This window comes from Oryctolagus cuniculus, chromosome 3 (assembly GCF_964237555.1).
Source record: "Oryctolagus cuniculus chromosome 3, mOryCun1.1, whole genome shotgun sequence".
NCBI lineage: Eukaryota > Metazoa > Chordata > Mammalia > Lagomorpha > Leporidae > Oryctolagus > Oryctolagus cuniculus.
In genome coordinates this window covers 30,008,614-30,029,842 of record NC_091434.1, presented here as the reverse complement: position 1 = coordinate 30,029,842, position 21,229 = coordinate 30,008,614, and the positions used below count along the sequence as shown (strand labels likewise).

General features: G+C 38.8%; 1 protein-coding gene across 12 annotated transcripts in view; it reads left to right on the top strand.

Annotated features, from left to right (window-relative positions):
- Positions 1 to 21,229, top strand: part of UNC80 (unc-80 homolog, NALCN channel complex subunit) — a 245,541-nt gene that overhangs the window by 113,182 nt on the left and 111,130 nt on the right. For 7 of the 12 annotated variants that reach the window (XM_008259087.4, XM_008259090.4, XM_008259085.4 and 4 more), the window contains exons 24-26: positions 8,003 to 8,174; positions 12,234 to 12,367; positions 17,513 to 17,678. In XM_008259087.4, the coding sequence (XP_008257309.2) occupies positions 8,003 to 8,174; positions 12,234 to 12,367; positions 17,513 to 17,678 (472 nt within the window). The remainder of the gene's footprint in view (positions 1 to 8,002; positions 8,175 to 12,233; positions 12,368 to 17,512; positions 17,679 to 21,229) is intronic. The other 5 variants (XM_002712440.5, XM_002712438.5, XM_051849166.2 and 2 more) reach the window with 1 other exon arrangement.

The window sequence follows — 21,229 nt, the reverse complement described above, 5'->3', positions numbered from 1 at the left end:
GTACTAGGATGTCTCTGTCCTTCTCCAAACCTGGGAAATTTTCTGCTAATATCTCACTAAAAAGGCCTTCTAATCCTTTCTCCCTCTCCAAGCCTTCAGGAACTCCTAGAACCCGAATGTTGGGTTTTTTAATAATATCCTGAAGATTCCCAACAATATGTTTTAGATTTCTAATTTCCTCTTCTTTTCTTTGGTCTGACTGTATCCTTTCCTGTTCTCTGTCTTCTAAGTCCAATATTCTCTCTTCTGCTTCACCCATTCTGTTTGTAAGGCTCTCTATTGTGTTTGTCATTTGATCTATTGAATTCTTCACTTCAGTCACCATCACAGTTTCCTGTTGTACTAGTTGTTTCGTTTCATTTTGATTCCTCCTTAATATTTCATTTTCACGAGAGAGATTTTCTATCTTGTCCATTAAGGATTTCTGTAGTTCAAGAATTTGTTTTTGAGAACTTCTTAATGTTCTTATCAATTTTTGAGATCTGCTTCTTGCATTTCTTCTATGTCATCATCTTCATAATCTTGAATTGAGGTGTCTTTTTCATTTGAGGGTGTCATGGTGGCTTCCTTGTTTTTATTACCTCGGTTTTTGCATTTGTTATTTGGCATATTGGAGATATTTGGTTTCTTCACTGTGGTGCTTTTTCTTGTTATACTATGACTCTAGATTAAGTGGACTATCTGTTTTTGATGGAGCCTTAGGGCTTGAGATGGGTGTGGCCTGAGAGCTCTGTTTGGTGTGCCAAAGGTGACACTCCCAGGTTAGGCATGGTAAATCTCTCTCTCTCTCTTTCTTTTTTTTTTTTTTTTGATTCAAAAGGGAAGTAATTCCGCACAGCTGAACGAAGTTGGAGGTATTTAGCAGGCAAATGATATACCCACAGGAGCCAGAGATCGGAAGCTCTTTCCCAAGGACCACACAGGGAATCTGTTCGGCCCTCAGAGTGGGCCCAAATTCTCCTTCAGTCTCCCACTGGGTTGCCAAAGTCACAGAATTGTAGCGTCTCTGGAGAGTGCCCACGCGAATTCCGTGAGTTATCTCCCCCACCGTCTCCTTTTTCACAATCTCAGTTCAGTAGCACCACAAATTTACTAGGTCCTAATCTCCTGTTAATTCGCCCCGCCCAGAGTCAGGTTTTTCTGCTAGGCTCAGGGCCGATGCAGACCTGAGGTCGCTCTGCTTATGACGTATGTCCAAGATGGCGCCTGCTCTTTGTCTTGCTCGCCCTTGAGAGGTGAGCGGAGAGAGAGAAACCCGTGTCCGTACCAGTCACCTTTTTTTTTTTCTCTCTCTCTCTCTTCCAGTTAGCCTGGTGAACTTTCCCCCGCCCCGGGTGTCGTTCCCTCTAGTCTCCTCTCTCCGCTTGCCTGCCGGTGTCTCGGGCTATTGAGGTTCGGCTCACCTCGCGTTCCAGCGCTGGTGTGTTGAGTCTGCCGCTGGTGTCCCGAACTGTGGGCTCCCATGCTCCACGCAGGTCCGCTGTGAATCACGCATTCCGGAAGAGTTTCTTCTGCTGTTTCCTCCCCTACTCTTCCTTGAACCTGCAGTATCTCCACTTTTATTAAACTATCTCTCCCCGGACTATCAGTGTGCTCCCTTCCTATTCCGCCATCTTGCCTGGACCCTTTTCTTCTAATTTTTGACACCATGAATCCCAAACACACATAAAGAACATTCCATATATTCTCCTTTCCTAAAGGTTCCTAGAAAATATTTTTATAATTTCCCTTAATAATTCAACTGACTGTATCTACTAAGGATATTCTCCTCCAGGATACTCTTCCTCACACAACATGTTCTTCTTCAATTTGACCCACATCTCTTTGGCACAATGCTAAAGTAGTCCAAAAAATATGAATTGCATCCAGCATGTATGCAGTCTGTCTATAAGAGCACAGAATTATTTCCCTATTAATTGTCACCCCATGAGCTTTCTTTCTTAAGGACGTCTTACGTTAAAGAGAAAGGTGTGTTCATATATATGGACTAGAACACCTTATTAATGCCAACACCGAGGATCGGTGCTTAGCACTGTCATTTGCAGATGAGCATTATAGTAGTATTTGTGAGAACAAGATGTGTCTCCCTTGTGATATCCATTTCCATAAATCAGTGACGCAATTCAGTTTGCGATTCCCCTGTACTTATCCTACATTTAATTGTGTTTGGGTTTAATAGCATTAGTCACAGAATTTATACAAGTCAATCAATGTATGTGAAATGGGTATCACGAGGTACATAGACAGATCAGCCATCATAGAACTGAAGGAATGAAAATCCACCATCAAAAATATGTTATCTTTTTGTTGTGTCTTAAGTTTGAAAGATTCATCATGCTAGAAACCAAACTACTGAACCTACATTCCATTTTTTTTAACTGAAGCTGTGTCCTGAAGTACATCGCATCCATTCCTTGCATCTCCATTTACTCAGTTGTAGAATAACCAGCTAAATAGATTTTTACTGATACTACTGGAAAGATGACTTCATTTTGCTATAAGATTAAAATTAGCATAGTATAGAAGAACATTAGATAAGTTCAAATGGTTTGAAAACAAATGACAGCTATTAAATCCATGGAAGGCCTTTGGCAGTACATGAACACCTTGGCATCAGATTTTCATGTTAATTATTTATTACACTTGATTAGGAAGGTTTGTAACCAATTGTTATGTTTTTGCCACCTATATTTGAAAGACAAGATATGCGCATGATCCGTCTGAAACTATATTCCCTCCAAAACTAAATTCTTAATTATCATTTGATAGACTTTTAAAGATTAATATTATATAAATCCTGAATTAAAATTATGAATACATCAAATGCTCTATCTGATCTAGAGGACTATTCTGATCTTCTGCATCCCTAAAGCATGATTTAGCCCTTCTTGTTTCTGGTCACCAGTGTTCCAATCTGCCCCCAAATGTTCAAAATATAGTGTTAATTAATGCTGCCATATCTTATTGTTACTTTATGGGGACGGGATATTTTATTTTCTCTCTTTGAAAGCTCTTTTTCACTCATGCATAGAACTCCAATAAAAATCTGTTCTTCACTGAGATAAAAATTTTCCCTTATATTTGCTTCACCAGTAGCTGTGCTATCAGAAATCTTAGAATCATACATCAAATGAACAAAACACCAGGTTGAGAGAAGAAATATAACTAGGGGAAATTGGGGGGGGGGGGGTACAGTGTAATGAACGGGAGGATTCTGCCCTTAAGCAAATTCTTCCAAGGAGACAACTTAAATGACTTCTAAAGCATGTATTTACATGAGATTGAAAGACTATAATAAGATGTTAGAGGCAGAAATGCAAAGATAAGACCATGGAAAAGGTAGGGCACATGGTTAAAGGCTTCGTTATTTTCTGGTTCTGTGATCTTCCTCCAACAAATTGAATATGCACAACTCCCCCCACCCCCATCCCCAACAAGGCTTGTCGATCTGAATAGTAGAACCTGGTCACTCTGTGATCAGAAAATAAGTAATCAAGTTGCCACCCTGACTTGCCTGATAACTAAGCATATTAACTGAACTCAGTTTCTCTCTTTTACTTTTAATGTTTTTGTTTTTGAAATAGTAATATTTTATATTTACCTAGTTTTTGCATACTGTTTTATGACCTTGCAAAATTAAAAGTGACTCTGTTTTTTTAAGATTTATTATTTGAAAGTTAGAGTTAACAGGGGGAGAGAGGAAGAAACAGAGATCTTCCATCCACTAGCTCACTCCCCACATGGCTGCAACAGTAGGGGCTGAGCCAGACAGAAGCCAGGAGCCAGGAGCTACTTCCAGGTCTCCCAAATGGGTGCAGGGGCCCACACATTTGGGCCATCCTCTGCTGCTTTTCCCAGGCCATTAGCAGGAAGCTGGATCAGAAGTGGAACACTGGGATCCAAACTGGCACCCCTATGTGATGCCAGCATTCCAGGAGATAGCTTTACCAGCTACACCACATCACCAGCAGAGTGACTCTTAAAGGAGATAAATTTGTTTATCTTAAAGTAAACTAACAGCTTAGATCTTAGATCTCCACATGGCAGAGAGTAGCTAAAGGGTTGTTCTATTGAAAACCACATTTAAAACATCCATCCCTCTGCTGGTGAAATGCCCTTCTATTTTTCCCCAAAAGTTAGATAGTTTTGAAGGTACCCTCTTACAGAGAAATTGAAAACATAAAGTGTTTTCTTCCATTCTCCAGTTCTTTTAAAGGGTGGGGTGTTTTGATCCCTTTAATTCTTTCTTGTGAACAATAAATAGGCAACTATAAAAACAATCACTACTGTTACTTCATCTGAAGAGGTTTGTCTAAACATATCCATCTTTCCTTATTAATAACTCTGAACAACACATCAGAATGCTTCTGGAGATTTCCTACAGGAATTTGTAAATTACAAATGTATTTGCATCATATGCATGATTTATTACTCTGGGGAAGGTGTTCACAGACCTTCATGTGACTCAGGGGAAGAAAAGACCGCTTGTCCTATAATACCAGTCCCATGTGTAGTCCTCAATGGAGTAAAAATAATTAATTGCACAATTAATTTGAAGATTTGACAAAGGGCCTCTCAAGGCCATCCATCATTCAGTTTTCCCAGAGAAATTCTTGTTTTGCTTTGTTTCGTTTTTTGTAAAGTTGGCCAAATTCTTCAATGCAGAGAGATGTTTTTGACCCTGTTTTATTACCTACCTCGTTTGATTGGGCTTCATTGAGCTTCCTCTATGAAATAATAGGAACAACTGTTAATCCCATGGATTTCTCACAAGAAGGGAAAAACCATTAAGTGCTGAGCATTGGCTCAGGTTTACAAGGAGGTTTTGGCCCAGGGTCTTCTCAAGCAGCTGCCTTTAGGACAGATGTGCTTTGATGACTTGCAGCATTGGACACCGCTGCCTGCTCCAGTCTTTCTCTGCCGTTCTGTCTTCCATTTCCTTCCCCCGTCCTCTGCCTCCTACCTCCCCATAAATGTAAATATTCTCCAAGATCTCTTATTTCTTCCTGTATAATTTCCTCCAGGGTTACATTTATTCCTGTGTTTCCGTTTGCTAGGTGCCAGTAACACATTCTTCTCCATACATAGCGCTTTTCAGATCCCAGGCCGGCAATGCCATCTGTACATTGGAGGCGTTTACTTAATATCATGAAACTCAATCGGATCAGAATAAAACCCTTGTCCCCAGATAAACTCAACCCAGCTCTTCAGCCTGCCTGAGCATTCTCTTCTTACTAGTGGCACTGTCAGCAAACACGTGACAACCTTTGAATACATCCCAAACCTCCCTCCATCGACTCCACCTCTTCGGCGTCACTGAAGCCCCTGCGCCCAGATCTTCATTACGTCTCATCCAGATACAAAAGGGACCTCCTCCCCAGAGTCTCCTCTCATCTAATCCACCCCAATGCCTGCTAATCAAATGATCTTCCTGGGGCACAGCACCTCCAAAACAGAACATTCAGTGATCTCCCAGCCTACAGATATGCCCTGCACCCTAACTCATATTCCAAACTGCTATCAGAGTGATTAAGCTAAAATGCAAATTAGACTGTTTTTTACACATTTTAGTGGCTAACTTTTTCCCTAGGGATACACCTAAATTGCTTAACCTGATTATTCTGCCCTTTCTACAGCATTTGCTCAAACCATTCTCAGATTATGATGGTGAAGTCATCTAAAGGAACTACTGTACCTAACGAACATTCACCTGTCTTTGGTATATAGATGCACTCAATAATAAGAGGTTATTACCTTACTTTTTGAAAAAAGGATACCTGGCTTATCTCTTCATACCTGGCCATCTAGCAAAAATATTCCTCAAATGAGGACCTAATCAAAAAGATCTGTCATCTTTCTTCAGAATGCAGGTGGAGTTCAGCTTCAAGAACTGTTACGGTGTAGTCACCAACTACCTTTCCAGTCTTCTCATGCATTGTTTCCTCTCTTAAAATTGAGCTCCAACCAAGGAGCTACTTGAGGACTGAACACAGGCTGCATTTCTCTGAATACGTGAGGCTTTGGAAGCCCTCCAGCTGAGGTTCTGCTCTCCCAGTTCTCCATCAAACAAAACACTGATTCTTCAAAGTCTCCAGAAATCAGACTCTGATTCTCAGAGCTTAATTAAATCTATCTTCTGAATGAATAAAGTGCCTTCTATCTCTTCATCCTCCTGACCCACTATTTCATTATGCTATTACCTCCCCAATTCACTCTAAGCTAATTTAGACAAGACACATACAGGCATATAGCCTATGTTTAAATCCCAATTCACAGCCTGCTGAGCAACCATTAGCAAGTCTCTCAACTTCTTTAGCCTTCTGATCTGCCAGAGATCTTTATGGGAGTTTATAAAATACCAGGCACATTAAACAAAGTTACCAGAAAACTGTAACAACTTATAAATAAAACTTTGTGTTTTATTTAAGGTGTAGCAGATTACATCACTTCATAAATGTCTGATGAATGAAGCAAGAAAGGAATAAAAATAACCCTTTGGGTTTTGTCTATTCTTGGACAAAACATGAAGATCCAAATTATTATATAGACTCTTATTATTACCATAGATAAGTCATTTTTGAGCAACCTTTTAAGCTTTATAAATTGCATTTAATTTAAATTGTTAGTTACAATGTCCTTGAAGAATCAATAAAGAAAAATTTCCTCTTTGAGTATCACTATTCGGTTTCTTGGCTCCATTTCAGACTCATTATTACACATCTCCTTTAGAAGGGGTCTTCAAAATAGTACCATCAGGTCAAGGCCTTTTTTGGTGGTGGTGGCAGTTCTGTTTTAGTTGTTTAAAACTTCTCAGGTTAGCAGCTTAAATTTTAGGATCCTGTGATATATTTTTATGCTGCTTGTCATTGATGTAGTTTTGCTAATTGGATTTAGTTCCTTACCTAATTTCAATGTTTAAGGAGATCTCTTGTTTCCAAACATCTAAGATAGTCTTTAAAACTTGTGTTTTTATTTAAAGAATTTTGGACATACTTTTGTATGTTTGTTTCCTGTAGTGGTTCTAGTTTGTTGCATGCCCAGAAGTTAGTAACCTTTGTAAATATTTGAAAAACATGACACTGGAATAAACATTATTTGCCGTAATTTTGTTCCTATTAATGCACAGAATTACCAAACTGCAAACCCTAAGTGCAATGCTCAGTTTAGCTTTTTTCCTGATTCTCCTCCCAAACTTTTGTCTGTTCCATTGTTGAATACACTATGTAGTTGGAATATAAAAGGAACTAGGTAGGGGTAGTGTTTTTTTGTCTCTTCTTGTGAAAATTCTGTTCAATAAATCACACACTAGCACAAATGACTCAGAACAAATAGCAAGGATATTGTTTCATACCTATCTTGTGAAAGCCAATGTCGTCCATGTGCAAGGTTATTAAAAGTCATAGTTCTAATGTTGTTGTGAGTGCCCTACCAAAAGAAAAGTTAGAACTTCTTACTAATTCCAAGAGTCATTGAAGAGAAGACAAAGTTTATAAAAGAAGCCAATAAGTGCATACATTAGGATAGTTATAAATAAAATTACAGTACCAGAATTCTGGCCAACCTGCAAACTCATTAGCATGACAATGACATTCCCATAAAATAGTGTAATCAGAAGCACTCTGAGGAATTGTCTTCTTATTTTTTTTTTACAGCAGCAAAATCTTCCATTAAAAATAACTGTGTATTCCTTTGCATCAAACCTATCAAACAAATGACATTTGAGCAAATTAATATATTTTCAGAAAAGCTTTTGTACAGGTACACCAAAGTATCATTTCAGTTTCTGTAAGTCTTTTCAGGAATGACCCCAGAGACCACATCAATACCATCCATCTCTGGGTTTCTGTAGTGGCCAACATGGTGGTAACAACAAGATGGCATGAAGAAGCTTATGTTGGGGAGCATTACCACTAATTGATTGATCATGTCCTCTAGAATTTGAGACTGTGTTCGAGTGTGACGTACTTTGTGCTGTTTCATTCTTTTTTTCTCCTCATGGTAGGCAATTGGCATCCGTTTGAATGAGCTGTGTCATGGGGAGAGTGAGAGCCCAGCCAACCTACTGGGTCTCATTTATGATGAGGAGACCAAGAGAAGACTGAGAAAGGAGGATGAGGAGGAAGACTTTTTAGATGACAGTAAGGAGACTCCCTTTACTACAAGAACCCCTGCTTGTAAGAACCTCTGCTTTAGGAGCACTTAATATTTCTCCTTTCTTTTTCATATTCTTACCACCTTCCCATGTCTCCCCACTGCATCTTTTCCCTTTTTCCCTGTGCATGTAAAACATGTGCATAATGCCACACAAAGAGAAGACTAGAGCAAGTACTTTAATTATTCTGTGCCAGAGTTTTTCTTTTTTATAAGAATAATACAACCTCTTTGAAGTGTTCAATGATATATAGAAGCCCAACATTGTATGACACAATAAATGTTATTTGTATTGATTACTCTGGTATTTCTGTTTTTTATATATTCCTGTAGATCCTATTTCACTCATTTATAAACTCAATTGATAGTTTAATGAAAGAGAGAGAGAGAGAGAGAGAGAGAGAGAGAGAGAGAAAACAAAAGCCAGAAAGAGAAGAAAATAAAATAGACAAGGGCAAAAACCTGCAGGCAGTTGTGGAAAATCTACTACTCATTAGCCTCTGCTTCTTGCTATTATACAAAATTAGTAATAGAGGGTCGGCGCCGCGGCTAAGTAGGCTAATCGTCCATCTTGCGGCACCGGCACACCGGGTTCTAGTCCCGGTCAGAAGCTAGATTCTGTCCTGGTTGCTCCTCTTCCAGGCCAGCTCTCTGCTGTGGCCCGGGAGTGCAGTGGAGGATGGCCCAAATCCCTGGGCCCTGCACCCACATGGGAGACCAGGAGAAGCACCTGGCTCCCGGCTTCGGATCAGCGCGGTGCGCCAGCCGCAGCGCACTGGCTGCAGCGGCCATTGGAGGGTGAACCAACAGTAAAGGAAGACCTTTCTCTCTGTCTCTCTCTCACTGTTCACTCTGCCTGTCAAAAAGAAAAAGAAAAAAGAAAAAGAAAAAAGAAAAAAAATTAGTAATAGACATCTCTGTGAGAATCTAAGAGAATATAGATGTGGAAAATCACTATCCCAGAAGTTATCATGTGTTTTGTTATTCTTCTTGGAAATGCGAAGTCAGACCAAATAGAATTGAACATAAAATGCTATCCAAATCATTAAAATGTTGAAAACAGAGTGTATTACAGAATTGAGTCTCATCATAGAAAAGTAGAGACAAACAAATTCCTGTTACATCCACCAACATCATTTTGTGCATATGTGTAGTCTGTATCATACAAGTTTGTGTATATGTATATTATGGCTTTTTATACACTATAAAATTCCAGTTATGGTTATGAAATTCTTTATATAATGATGATAGTGAGGTCTCTTCCTCTTGGCTTTCCCTGGTGATTTGAAATTCAATCTCCATGCTTATATTTTTTTTTAACTTTTATTTAATGAATATACATTTCCAAAGTACGACTTATGGATTACAATGGCTTCCCCCCCATACCGTCCCTCCCACCCACAACCCTCCCCTTTCCCACTCCCTCTCCCCTTCCATTCACATCAAGATTCATTTTTGATTATCTTAATATACAGAAGATCAGCTTAGTATACATTAAGTAAGGATTTCAACAGTTTGCTCCCACACAGAAACATAAAGTGAAAAATAATAGATGATTTTTTTTAAATGATGATGAAATCAGATCAGACCTATTGTCATGTTTAATCCCAGTGAGAGTCAAGTTGGGAGTTGATAATTACTTTTTTTTTTTTTTTTTTTACAGAGGATCAGTTTAGTATGCATTAAGTAAAGATTTCAACAGTTTGCACCCCCATAGAAACACAAAGTGAATTATATTGTTTGAGTACTCGTTATAGCATTAAATCTCAATGCACAGCACATTAAGGACAGATATCCTACATGAGGAGTAAGTGCACAGTGACTCCTGTTGTTGACTTTACCAATTGACACTCCTGTCTATGGCATCAGTAATCTCCCTATGCTCCAGTCATGAGTTTCCAAGGCTATGGAAGCCCTCTGAGTTCTCCGACTCTTATCTTGTTTAGACAAGGTCATAGTCAAAGTGGAGGTTCTCTCCTCCCTTCAGAGAAAGGTACCTCCTTCTTTGATGACCTGTTCTTTCCACTGGGATCTCACTCACAGAGATCTTTTGCCAGAGTGTCTTGGCTTTCCATGCCTGAAATACTCTCATGGGCTTTTCAGCCAGATCCGAATTCCATGCTTATATTTTAATTTTATATTTTTAATCAGTTGGTGCCAAACCTACTGCAACCTTACAGTCACAAAATGTAAAAGAATGACTAGTGTAACATTGGATAGGACTAAATACATAAAGGAGAACCCCCTGATATTCCTTTCTGCTTTCATGTCATAATATTTTTTGTCTTTTTTCATCATTAGCCCTTTTTAAGACTTTATCAAATCAAAGCAAATCTTCTTGACTTAACTGTTGACAAAACACTCAATTCTCACATCTGCCTTTCAGTCTAATGGTGAAGGTTGACCCCAAACACAGTTCTGACTGTCTTGGAACAGCCCGTGGGATTGGGTCCACTCCATCAGAAGCCTGGAGGATTATTCAGCAATCACAGAAACTAGTGAAGTCCTAACATAAGACTCATGGCCAAAAGTAACTACCCTGCCTCTCAAAGGGGACCCTTCAGAACAGAGAGAAACAATATTAAATGGATGCATTCCCAGAGGCCAAAACAAACTTGAATCTCCATATAATCACATAAGTATCATTTACCAATATGTTATGGATGACATGTTCTTTTTTGTTAAGACCACAAAGAACTCAATCTTTGTTCATTGTAATATTTCATATTATAGGGCCTGGACTAAGACCAAGTTAATTGTTTGCAGGACTGATAAGAATTCTATATGATAGCCTCAGGAGTAAAAGGACAAATCTAGACATTTATATTGAATATCTTGCTTTTAATTACTATTTAAAAAAATTGTTGCCTATCAAAGAAATTTTTAGTCAGATAGCCACTACTGAATATAAAACTGATATGTCTGATTTAATTCCCACGTTCTAGTCAATATAAAGCTCATCTTGCACTTAAAAGGTAATTATTACTTGAATAGATTTCCATCTACAGGAACTTGTCTCTTTCATTCTTAATGAGTCAAAGTCTCCTGATATCTGTTAACTCTGGAGAGAAAATAATGGTTTTCATGAGGAAGTGATAGCCTGATAACTTCAGGAAACCATCACCACCTATTATCGACAAAAATTGTGACATGTGTGTTCTATTCAATTAAGAAAGGCTAACATCCAGCAAACATTTTAAGGAAAGTTTTAGAAAGTTGATATGTAATGATGTAAAGATTGCTTGATGACTTGATTCGTTCAAAATAGATAACTTTTCTTTCTTTTATGAGAGGCAGAAATCTACATAACTTTGGTCTTCTTTCTGGGCACTGTTGAGTAATCAGTACATTTCTGCATTATTCGTAATGATGCTAAGGACTAATCCTGAGAATTTGGTGTTATCTTGGGCATTGTGTGTCTTTTAAGCCAAATCTATAAGTTGGCTTATGATGGATACAAAGTTTTACTAAACCAAAGACCAATATTCTCCATAGCAAAGATTTTCATACTTCTATCATAGTCATGCCTTATTCTGATGGGTCAGTTCCTATAAAACATGTGATTCAGGCAATTGTGTGTGTCTTGTCTGTGCTGCAGAAACACATCTGGACGAGAGCAGTAGCAACAACACTGCCCTCAGAGCATCAAGTCCAACATCCTCTCAGAAAATGAGCTGACAGGAGATGTGTAGTTCCAAATCTAGCTCACTGCCAAGTACATAGACTAGATCTAATTAATAGCAGTGTAGAAACCTTGTGAGACTACTTCCCTTTTCTGTCTCCTTTAAAGGGCTTTCCAGTCTTCTTGGAGCCCTATTTCATTGCTCAGTAACGTCTTAAGGAGAGTAACTTAGTTTTGCTCATCTGATGTTTTAATACTGAAGCAATTGTTCTAGAATTGCAAAATGAAGGAAGAGAGATATGTAAAGATTAAGTGTATGGGAGTAGGTAAATGAAACTTGCATATGTGATGTTCTCATATGCAATTTGATTTTACATATGTGTGGCTATGTCCATCACACCGTACCTCTTTGTATTTTTTATTGATTTTCTGCTTCTGAAAGAACATTTTTATTCCATAGGTACTGTGAATCCCTCTAAATGCGGTTGTCCCTTTGCCTTGAAGATGGCAGCATGCCAGCTTCTCCTGGAGATCACCACCTTCCTGAGAGAGACCTTTTCATGCCTACCGAGACCTCGCACTGAACCTTTAGTGGTGAGTGAAAGTGTGAGTGATCATAATCAGACTACTTGCAGAGGTCAAACATGTGACTTAATTTCCAGTACCCACAGTTTCCTCAAATTCTCACATAATTCAAATGTGCAACAATTTAAAACTCAATCAAGGGACTATCATACATTTAAAAAAATGCTCATTTCATCATTAAAAATAACCTCAACATTGGCCTAGAAATCACTAACCATAATTTCCAAGTACAATAATGGAATAGTCACTGTCAGTTGCACTGGGAACCAACAAAGAGCCTTTAGCTTCTTTTACTCTGAAAACTATGAGAATTTTTATGTTGAATATTTTGGAAATCACTGGCAGATTTTTTTTGCACTAATTGCTTATCAATCTATATAGAAATTATTTCCAATGAATTTTCTCATTTAAATTCTGAGTGAAAATAACTCAATGTTTAGTATTCAAATACCCTCAAACATCTATTATTTTTTATTTTTACTTCTTTATTTATTTGACAGGTAGAGTTAAAGACAGTGAGAGAGAGAGAGAGCGAGACAGAGAGAAAGGTCTTCCTTCCGTTGGTTCACCCCCCAAATGGCCTCTACAGCTGGCACGCTGTGCCGATCCGAAGCCAGGAGACAGGTGCTTCTTCCTGGTCTCCCATGTGGGTGTAGGCGCCCAAGGACTTGGGCCATCCTCCACTGCCCTCCTGGGCTACAGCAGAGAGCTGGATTGGAAGAGGAGCAGCCGGGACTAGAACCTGGCGCCCATATGGGATGCCAGTGCTGCAGGTGGAGGATTAACCAAGTGAGCCAAGGCGTGGGCCCTCAAACATCTATTATTACTTCTGTAGCATTTCCTTTGGATATGGATAGGCACAACAAATGATCATATACACACAAATACATACATTCACATATATACACATGCAAACACATACGTGTACCCATACTCACGTACACACGCAGTCATGCACCAACCACCATTGGAGCCTGATTCATTTAACTGAGAATACAATACTGTGCCGGAGCTGGGAATCTGAGCCTGGTAATGTCAGGTACACATTGGATATTCCTGTACTCTTAGTTCCCTAATGTGTACCAAGTTTCCAATGGTTCTTTCACCACAAGGGTGAGGCAGTGAGAGTTGTGGAATAAGACAAATCCTTTTCCCCTCTTAGACAAAGCTTATACTACTCTCCCAGAAAACGTTTTACACTAACAATTTATGTGTTTCCATTGAAGTGAATTTTTCTTCTGCCACTTCTCTTGCATTTTAAATCAAACTTGGCATGAGCAAGGCCATGTCCCAATCCTGGGAATGGAGGCAAGAGGGACAGAAATTAAAACAATCAGTGTCTGGGATCCCTGAGCAGTGCCTCTGCCTCCAGTTTCCCAGTGTTCTAGAAAGACCCTCCCCTCACTCTAAAACATATAATGGAGACGTTTAAGGTAGAAATACTTATGACTAAGACATATGTCTTCAAGAGGAACTTACCCCATTAGAACAGCAAAGCCATTTGAATACCGAAAAGGGAAGTCCCTTCTATATCCCGTATGTCATTTCATATTAACCTGGGCCCTTAATTTTCTGAATTATCATTTTTACTGTTCCATTGAGCCCATTCTGCGAAATCAAATCAAGGTCACCACTCAACACAAATGTTTAAAGTTAAATATAATACAATTTCTGATCCATAGGCCGATGAATCCATGGATATAGTGTTATCCCTCTCAATATTCTAAATTATACTGGTTTTCTTAAAGCACTGGGTACTTCTAAGATTTCAGGTTTTTATTTGTCAGCAATTTGATTCATTGTGATAAAAATGTAAAATCCTTAAAATTTTACCTAGTTGTTTTTTTCTCTTTTCAACATTTTTTTAAAAAGCTTTATTTAGGCCGGCACCGCAGCTCACTAGGCTAATCCTCCACCTGTGGTGCCAGCACACCGGGTTCTAGTCCCGTTCGGGGCGCTGGATTCTGTCCCGGTTGCCCCTCTTCCAGGCCAGCTCTCTGCTGTGGCCAGGGAGTGCAGTGGAGGATGGCCCAAGTGCTTGGGCCCTGCACCCCATGGGAGACCAGAAGCACCTGGCTCCTGGCTTCGGATCAGGGCACCGGCCACAGTGGCCATTGGAGGGTGAACCAACGGCAAAAGGAAGACCTTTCTCTCTGTCTCTCTCTCTCTCTCACTGTCCACTCTGTCTGTCAAAAAAGAAAAGAAAAGAAAAGAAAAGAAAAGAAAAGAAAAGAAAAGAAAGCTTTATTTATTTATTTTGAAACTCAGAGTTACAGAGAGAAGGGAGGAGAGAGAGAGATCTTCCACCCTCTGGTTCACTCCCCTGATGCCCACCACAGCCAGCACTGGAACAGGCCAGAACCTGGAACCGGTAGCTTCATCCAGGTCTCCCAAGTGGGTGGCAGGGTTCATCCTCTGCTGCTTTTTTCAGGAGATTGGCAGGAGCTAGATTGGAAGTGGAGCAGCCAGGAATGATGCCTATACAGAATACTGTAATGTCCCTCATTATTATAACAAATCTAATTTAAAACCTATTTAATTTAATTTATTTAATTTAAAATCTATCAAATATTGGGGCCGGCACCTTGGTGCAGTGGGTTAATGCCCTGACCTGAAGCATCGGCATCCCATAATGGATGCTAGTTCTAGTCCCAGCTGCTCCTCTTCTGATACAGATCTCTGCTATGGCTTGGGGAAGCAGTAGAAGGTGGCCCAAGTCCTTGGGCCCCTACACCCATGTGGGAGACCCGGAAGAAGCTCCTTGCTCCTGGCTCCGGATCGGCACAGCTCTGACCGCTGCAGCCATCTGGGGAGTGAACCAGCGGATGGAAGACCTCTCTCTCTGTCTCATCCTCTCTCTGTAACTCTGTTTTTCAAATAAATAAAATAAATCTTTTAAAAAAAATCTATCAAATATTTTAACTGGCAGACGTGTAAGAAATGCCAAGAATGAAGCTAAAGCAGAACCTGTAGGAATTCAGTCAATAAGAGGAAAATTTTAGTTTCTACATTGCCTTTAACTGGTCTCAGAAATCTTTTATCCGTTAAACTAGGATTTTTCTCATTAAGTGTAGGTTTATCTATTATATTGGAATGTGACTTTTCTAAAATAAAGGGAGAAAGATTGTTTTCTCATATTTACACTATCTAGCTCTACTGGATAGTAAAGAAAGCTCAAACCATATTCTAACTCACTGTAGATAAAACAATGGATATCATAAAATTGCTTTAATAACAGAAAAACACTTAAATATAACAAGAGAACTGACATAAAAAAATCTTCTTAAAACAAATTGAGCCAGTGGCCTTGAGAAAGGGGAGAGTCATGGCTGGTAAAAAATAAACTGCTGGAAAAACCCAAAGATCCTTCTTAGAAGAGGTCATATTTGAATGTAGCTTTGAAAATTAGGTGTGATTTTGAAAAGCAAATAAGAAGAAATTGGATAGAATAACTTCCTTTGAGAATTAAAATTATTATGTTATTACTGTTTTCCCAACTTAGAAATTTCTCTAATTAAAATTTTCTCCTAAAATGGAAAAGAAAGCAGGTTATGTTTTTCCTAAAAAGGATTAATTTCAGAGAAACAGTTATACTCTTACAATATTTTCACAATATTAAGATAAATTCCATATTATTTCTGTATTTTTCTACATGTAATAAAATTTTCTGAGTGCCAAACTATAACTTCTGTTTTTAATACAAAGAGAAAAAAAAGAGACAGCATATAGAGCCTAAAATTTAATTGTGTTGTTGATAATTATACAATTTTAGTCTTGGTGAAAATTGGGTTTTTAAAAATATTTTTATTTTCCATTTATTTGAATCTGAGGGTTTATTATGTCATAACTGTAAAAATAGTGGGAAGGATTGAAGTCAGCATTTTATACATTTTTTTATCTTTCTGGCCCTCTGAAAGAGCTTTGTAGATCAATAATTGACTATGGTTCAGAATGGCATGTTGAATTTTGAATATGGATCCCCAAAGACCAACTCTTAACAAAGAATTATACTCTGCAAGGCTTGCTTAGGCAATAGGAACATTGTGTTTGTCAACAGAAATGATGGAACACTGGTTTGCTCAAGTCCTCCTCAAGGGGAGTATGAAATCTCCCAACACATGATCTGGTCTTGAGCTTCTGCCCCTCATACATGAAGTTTGTTAAACCTGAACCACCTCTCCGCATTTCTTTGCCAATATAACTCTGCTTGATCCTGAAGACTTGCCTAGAGTGCCATCTCTATATTCATTTTCTATTTTGGCTGTAATAAACTGCCACAGATTGAGTTCTTTCCAACAACACAAGCATATTCTCTTGTAATTCCAGGAGTAGAAGTCTGAGATAGGTTTTACCAGGCCAAAATCAAGGTGCCAACAAGGCTGCCTTTCTTTCTGGAGTTCTAAGGAACAATTTTTTTCCCTGCCCCTTTTCCATGTTCTAGAATTCACTCATGTTCTTTGGCTCAAAACCTCTCTCCACATCTTCAAGAACAGTAATACAGCATCTCACAAATACCTCTGAGCATGGCCTGGGAAGTTTCTCAGTTTCAGGATTGGTGTGATTTGATTGGGCCCATTTCACTGATAGAGGATAATCTCCTCATTTTAAGGTCTTTAAGCTTAATAACATCCACAGAATCATTTAAGACAACATATTCACAGTTCCCTGGGATTAGGGCATGGACGTCTTTAGGAGGCCATTGTTCACTGGCCACATTCTCCAAGTTTGATTTTGAAGCTCCTTCACTGTCTTTCAGTCTTGGAATTTATCATTCATTTGCCTTCCCTGTTTCTTTGTTGGGATTCTGAGTTCTTTAAGAGAAAAACGCATTTCTTACTTACTCTGCAGTGCATGATTTTTAATAAACAGATATATGCCAAAGATGCAACGAAAATGGTGGACAAAGAGTTGGAAGGTGAGGAAGCTAGTTCTGGATTTGACACAAGGACCATAAAAACCACGTTGGGAAAAATTTTCATTTATTTTTTAATCCAAGAACAGATTTTCATGGTCACAGTCTAAAAGTGGTGTTAGGTAAAGAAATTTGGCTATTTGGATGCAGTTGCATGTTATTCAAATAGTAGGGAGTTTCTACAAGACCACAGTTGTGCTAGGGTGTTGCAAGCACTTATGCACTCCTCACTGTCATTGCAGGACTTGGAGAGCTGCCGACTCCGTTTGGATCCTGAGTTGGACAGACACAGATATGAGAGGAAGATAAGCTTTGCTGGGGTGCTGGATGAAAATGAAGACTCAAAAGATTCTCTCCATAGCAGCAGCCACACTCTCAAATCAGATGCAGGTGTTGAGGAGAAAAAAGGTATGAAAAAGTAAAGAACTATTTAACATTTCAGGGTTTCTCATAGGATATTTGGTCTGGGATCTAAACTACAAATTGAGTGCCCAGTGTTGTTTCTTTTTGTACTGCCAGTATAGGCTCAATGAGGTAGAAAACCATATTCTTTGGAGGTTGGACTCTGCAGTGAGGCCTGGGTTCTAATTCCAGCTCAGTGATTCTCAAAATTCACTGAATCTAAGACACTATCAGCTTTAAACAATTATTTTGTTTACCAATGGAAATGGAAAAACAGTTCCAACTTAATTCTTATACAATACTTTCTTGTCACTTAGCTTGTGTTTTATTCTAATTGGAAGAAAACCTTCATACTAAATTAGATTATTATTACTATTATTATTACTATTACTAGGGGACTTCAAAATGTTCATGGAAAATGGAATTAAAAGATAGATTTATTGTGGTGTAAAAGAATTTTCAAATCCATGCAGTTTTGTCATAATATACATTCCCATGAACTTTTTTTTAACTTTTATTTAATGAATATAAATTTCCAAAGTACAGCTTATGGATTACAATAGCTTCCCCCCATAACACCCCTCTACCCACAACCCTCCCTTTCCCGCTCCTTCTTCCCTCCCATTCACATCAAGATTCATTTTCAATTCTCTTTATATACAGAAGATCAGTTTAGCATATATTAAGTAAAGATTTCAACAGTTTGCACCCACACAGAAACACAAAGTGTAAAGTACTGTTTCAGTACTACTTATAGCATTAAATCACAATGTACAGCACATTAAGGACAGAGATCCTACATGAGGAGTAAGTGCACAGTGACTCCTGTTGTACTTAACAATATGACACTCTAATTTATGGCATCAGTAATCACCCTAGGCTCTTGTCATGAAGTGCCAAGGCTATGGAAGCCTTTTGAGTTCACCGACTCTGATCATATTTAGAAAAGGTCGTAGTCAAAGTGGAAGTTCTCTCCTCCCTTCAGAGAAAGGTACCTCCTTATTTGATGACCTGTTCTTTCCACTGGGATCTCACTCGCAGAGGTCTTTCATTTAGGTAATTTTTTTTTTTCTGACAGAATGTCTTGGCTTTCCATGCCTAAAATACTCTCATGGGCTCTTCAGCTGGATCTGCATGACTTAAGGGCTGATTCTGAGGCCAGAGTGCTGTTTAGGACATCTGCCATTCTATGAGTCTGCTGTGTATCTCGCTTCCCATGTTGGATCGTTCTCTCCCTTTTTTATTCTATCAGTTAGTATTAGCAGACACTAGTCTTGTTTGTGTGATCCCTTTGGCTCTTATTCCTATCATTGTTATCAATGTGAACAGAAATTGATCACTTGGACTAGTGAGATGGCATTGGTACATGCCACCTTGATGGGATTGAATTGGAATCCCCTGGTATGTTTCTAACTCTACCGTTCAGGGCAAGTCAGCTTGAGCATGTCCCAAATTGTACATCTCTTCCCTCTCTTATTCCCACTCTTATATTTAACAGCGATCACTTTTCAGTTAAGTTTCAACACTTAAGAATAACTGTGTATTGATCACAGAATTCAACCAAAAGTATTAAGTAGAACAAACAAAAAAAATACTAAGAGGGATAACATATTAAGTTGTTCATCAACAGTCAGAGCAAGGACTGATCAAGTCACCGTTTCTCATAGTGTTCATTTCACTTTAACAGGTTTCCTTTTTGGTGCTCGGTTAGTTGTCACTGATCAGGGAGAACATATGATATTTGTCCCTTTGGGACTGGCTTAACTCACTCAGCATAATGTTTTCCAGATTCCTCCACTTTGTTGCAAATGACCGGATTTCATTGTTTTTTACTGCTATATAGTATTCTATAGAGTACATATCCCATAATTTCTTTATCCAGTCTACTGTTGATGGGCATTTAGGTTGATTCCAGGTCTTAGCTATTGTGAATTGAGCTGCAATAAACATTAAGGTGCAGACCATTTTTTGTTTCCCAATTTAATTTCCTTTGGGTAAATTCCAAGGAGTGGGATGGCTGTGTTGAATGGTAGGGTTATATTCAGGTTTCTGAGGAGTCTCCAGACAGACTTCCATAGTGGCTTTACCAGATTGCATTACCACCAACGATGGGTTAGTGTCCCTTTAGCCCACATCCTCGCCAGCATCTGTTGTTGGTAGATTTCTGAATGTAAGCCATTCTCACTGGGGTGAGGTAAAACCTCATTGTGGTTTTGATTTGAATTTCCCTGATTGCTAGTGATCTTGAACATTTTTTCATGTGCCTGATGGCCATTTGGATTTCTTCTTTTGAAAAATGTCTATTGAGGTCCTTGGCCCATCTCTTAAGTGGGTTGTTTGTTTTGTTGTTGTGAAGTTTCTTGATCTCTTTGTAGATTCTGGTTATTAACCCTTTATCTGTTGCATAGTTTGCAAATATTTTTGTTAGGGGTTCTATGAGCTTCCTGTACTAGGATGTCTCTGTCCTTCTCCAAACCTGGGAAATTTTCTGCTAATATCTAACTAAAAAGGCCTTCTAATTCTTTCTCTCTCCATGCCTTCAGGAACTCCTAGAACCCAAATGTTGGGTTTTTTAATAGTATCCTGTAGATTCCCGACAATATTTTTTAGATTTCTAATTTCCTCTTCTTTTCTTTGGTTTGACTGTATACTTTCCTGTTCTCTGTCTTCTAAGTCCAATATTCTCTCTTCTGCTTCACTGATTCTGTTTTTAAGGCTCTCTAATGTGTTTGTCATTTGATCTATTGAATTCTTCATTTCATTATGATTTCTCGTCACTATCACAGTTTCATGTTCTACTAGTTGTTTTATTTCATTTTGATTCCTCCTTAATATTTCATTTTCACGAGAGAGATTGTCTATCCTGTCCATTAAGGTTTCTGTAGTTCAAGAATTTGTTTTTGAGAACTTCTTAATGTTCTTATCAAGTTTTTGAGATCCGCTTCTTGCATTTCTTCTATCTCATCATCTTCATAATCTTGAGTTGGGGTGTCTTTTTCATTTGGGGGCATCATAGTGTCTTCCTTGTACTTGTTACCTTGGTTTTTACATTTGTTGTTTGGCATTGTGGAGATATTCTTTGGTTTCTTCACTGTGGTGCTTTTTCTCATTATACTGTGACTCTAGATTAAGTGGACTGTCTGCTTTTGATGGATCCTTAGAGGCTGTGATGGGTGTGGCCAGAGAGCTCTGTTTGGTTCTTCAGGGTTAAGGGTGTGCCAAAGGTGACTCACTCAGGTTGTTCTCTCGCTTGCTCGCTCTCTCTCTCTCTTTTTTTTTTTTTTTTTTTTTTTTTACTCAGTTGGGAAGTAATTCCACACAGCTGAGTGGAATTGAAGGTAGTTGATGTATGAAATCTGGCCCCTGTAGGTTTTCGTCTGCTCTACCCCTGGGACCACACAAAGAGTTTATGCAGCCCTCAGTGTGGTCTCAAATTTCTTTGCAGTCTCTCACCGGGTTGCCAAGGTTACCGAGTTTGTGTACTTGGTGAGTTCTCCCCCCACCCCTCAGATTTTCACAGTCTCAGTTCATTAGCTCCACACTTTCACTAGGTCCTA